The sequence below is a fragment of the Haliaeetus leucocephalus genome, unplaced genomic scaffold (assembly GCF_000737465.1).
Source record: "Haliaeetus leucocephalus isolate CR32 unplaced genomic scaffold, Haliaeetus_leucocephalus-4.0 Scaffold0, whole genome shotgun sequence".
Classification (NCBI taxonomy): Eukaryota; Metazoa; Chordata; class Aves; order Accipitriformes; family Accipitridae; genus Haliaeetus; species Haliaeetus leucocephalus.
This window is the reverse complement of record NW_010972436.1, coordinates 1,971,845-1,974,791: the sequence shown is the minus strand read 5'-3', so window position 1 is coordinate 1,974,791 and position 2,947 is coordinate 1,971,845. Positions and strand designations below refer to the sequence as shown.

The following is a 2,947-nucleotide window of genomic DNA, read 5'->3' as shown; positions in this document are numbered from 1 at the left end:
GCCGGGCCGGTTTGGCGGCGGAGCGCGAGCCAAACCCGGCTGCTCCCGTGGGACCTCGAGCGGGCAACGGGCACGGCCGGGACGTTGTGCAAACCGGCCGCGGAGTTGAGAAAACAGCCGCCCTCCCACGCTCCGGTTACTAAATCCGACGACGCCTCGGAAAAAGATTTGCCGGGGGGGTCGGTGATGGGGGGGGGAGGGAACCGGCCGCCTGTGTCTGGACACGGTTGGGGGGGGGCCACATTTGTGGGACATGGGGTGGGAACGGCTCTGCCGGTTTTGGGTATGGCGGTAAAAAGGCATTTATAGAAAAGGTTAAAAAATATGAAGTCAACAGAAGGGGAATAACCTGTTGCAAAACAGCCCCAAAACCTTTTCTTCCCCATGCCGGGGTTTGAGGACGTGCTGCCGGTGTCGGGGGGGGACCACGGGGGGGTCACACCGCAACAAACCCCGATTCAGAGTCCCCGGCCCCGTTGTGTAACACGGACAGATCCTCTTTGTCTCTTTTTTTTTTTTTTTCCCCCTCCCTTTTGAGCCCATTTTTTGTTCCGGCCTCAATCTCCGCCCGGCTTTCCCAGGGCAGCTCCATCTCCTACTGTGCCAGCCGCCCTTTTTTCCAACCCTTTCCTTCGGCTTCCCATCGCCCCATGGATGACCGGCCGGGACAGAGGCCAGCTCTCCTCCCCCCCGTGGCACCTTTATCTCTGACCGCCCCGATGCCAACCCTGTGCCACGTAACCTCTGCCGTGGATTAACCCCCCCGGGGGGGCTCAGGGGATAAGCTGGGTGCTGAGCTACCGGGCACTAAATAGGGTGCACGGCCCCGGGTCAATCCGTCCCCTCTGAAGAGCCACTTTTTTGGGTGAGGAGGGAGCTGGCGGCGGTTCCCCAGGGGATTTGGGGGGGATGCTGGGGAGGGGGGGGAAAAATGGGGTTGGCCCCCCCCCCCGCCTCGCTGCATCCCCGGTGTTGCGATGGAGGCGGCAACTCCGGAGCCGTGGGGGTTTTTGGGTGGGAGTGGGAAGAGCAGGGCAGGGATAAGCGGCAAGCGGTTGGGTGCCTCAGTTTCCCCATATGGGCAGTGGGGAGCCTCAGCTCTCTTTTTGGGGGTCACCAGGGCATTGCCAGGCGGGAGGGGGGGAGAGAAGCACAAGGAGCTCGCCAGCCGCTCAAGTTTGGCAGGCCTTGCCAGGGAAAGGCAGGAAAAATCCGTACCCTTTCCTAAAAGGCTTTGGAGGGCTGAAGCGACGTGTCCAGGCACGCAAGGACAGGCTGGGGCTGGGAAAACCGCGCTGGTGGGGGAGATCCCAGCTTGTGTGTTCTCCACTAGGCCAACATTTTATTTAAATACCCTCCCCAGTCCCGGCTATCCTTACATCCCGCTTTCCCAGTCCATTGCGCCACCGAAAGCCGACGCCACGCAGAGTCCGAACTGCACGCCGGTCCCCATATCGCCCTCGGCAGCGCGCCAAAACACCCCAGCCCAGTAGGGTACCGAGCCCCCCCACCCATATCACACCCACGACCCCACATCATCCACCACCACCTCATCCCGGCGAGCCGCCCCGGCCAGGCAGCGTCCCACCGTCGCCAGCACCTTCCCCAGGCGACGGTCCAGCGCCCGCAGGTGGGGCTCGGTCAGGATGGGTGCCAGGGGGTCGGTGGCCAACGCCTCCCGCAGCAGGTCGCTCAGGCGGTAGGGTTGGGTGGCCAGCAGCTGTAGCCGCAAGTAGGTCGACTTCTTGATGCTGTGGAAGATGAGGAAGGAGAGGTCTCAACGCGGGGAGCCTCTCGCCGGATGGCAGCTCCGGGACAGGCGATGGGAAGCCCTTACCTGCAGCATTGCCAGAGCGGGGCCAGGATGGACGGTTCATCGCGCGAGTGCGTGCCGAAACTGAGGGGGGGGGGAGAAGCCCGCCGGTGGGTGTTGGGGTGGTATCGCCCCACGTGGGGCACGTTTTGACAAGACCCGTGGTCTCCCCCTCGCCCCTTTGCTGGGATCGCTTCCCCCCGCACCCACCCTGCTTTACCCGCGGCCGTTGTCCAGGTGGAGCAGGAAAGTGTTGTTCCCAAATTTCTCGAAGGTCTCGTAGTGGTGCCGGTCCATGTTGCCTGCGGCAGGGCAATAAATTTGCCATCGGGCGGTGGGTCGGGAGGTGGGAGCAGGGACACGGAGCACCCTCCCAGTGCGAGACCAAAACCCAGAAGCTGGGGAAAAGGGCTGGGACCACCTGTAAGGTGCCCATTTGGTGGCCATGGCTGTGGTGGGGGGGACCCGAGCGGAGCCCCTGGGGCCTCCAGGCCCCTTCTCATCCCGGCAGCCCCGTGGAGGGACAACAGCGGCAAGTGGAGCAGAAGTAATGGCAAAGGCACGGCTGGGCGGCCGGGGACGAGGAGATGGGAAGCTCTCCAAGTCAGATATGATGGCGGGGGGGGAACGGACAGCGCGGGGAGGAAGGAGCAGCCCCAGGGACGGGAGAAGTGGCGTGGGTCCTGGGGAGCATCACCGCCGGCCCCAGCTCCCCAGGAGCTGCACATGGGAGCTTGCCGGCAAGCGCTTCCCGTGCCCGGGGTGTTCAGCTGGGATCTCCTCCCTGGCATCTCTCGTCCTTCGGCTTCTGCCTGGGATGCGCCCTAACGGCACTGCCCTTTGCTCTCGTTTTTGGGTAAGAGCTCAGCTCTCTGCAGCTCGAGCAATGGTTTGGCCAACAAACCTGGCAGGGCGCCGTACCGCGGGACACGGAGTCGTTTGGGTTTCCCAGTCCTGAGGGACCCCCCCGCGGCCCCCAGCGCCAGCACGGTGGGGCTCACCCATGAGGAAATCGAGGACCGCCATGTCGATGAGGTCGAGGAGGCGATGGCCCCTGTCGTAAGGCGGCGTCTCTCGCACCTGAGCGCAGTAGTTGGGGTTCAGCTCCCACCTGCGAGCAGAGGTCGGGGTTGG

The 2,947-nt window shown here is 64.0% G+C and overlaps 1 protein-coding gene across 1 annotated transcript in view; it reads right to left on the bottom strand.

Moving 5' to 3' along the window:
* Positions 1–1,516: 1,516 nt before the first annotated feature.
* Positions 1,517–2,947, bottom strand: part of LOC104828617 (extracellular serine/threonine protein kinase FAM20C-like) — a 5,177-nt gene continuing 3,746 nt past the window's right edge. The window contains exons 7-10 of the mRNA XM_010562393.1: positions 2,815–2,924; positions 2,034–2,115; positions 1,838–1,897; positions 1,517–1,751 (exon numbers count right to left, since the gene is read on the bottom strand). Coding sequence (XP_010560695.1) covers positions 1,517–1,751; positions 1,838–1,897; positions 2,034–2,115; positions 2,815–2,924 — 487 coding nt within the window. The remainder of the gene's footprint in view (positions 1,752–1,837; positions 1,898–2,033; positions 2,116–2,814; positions 2,925–2,947) is intronic.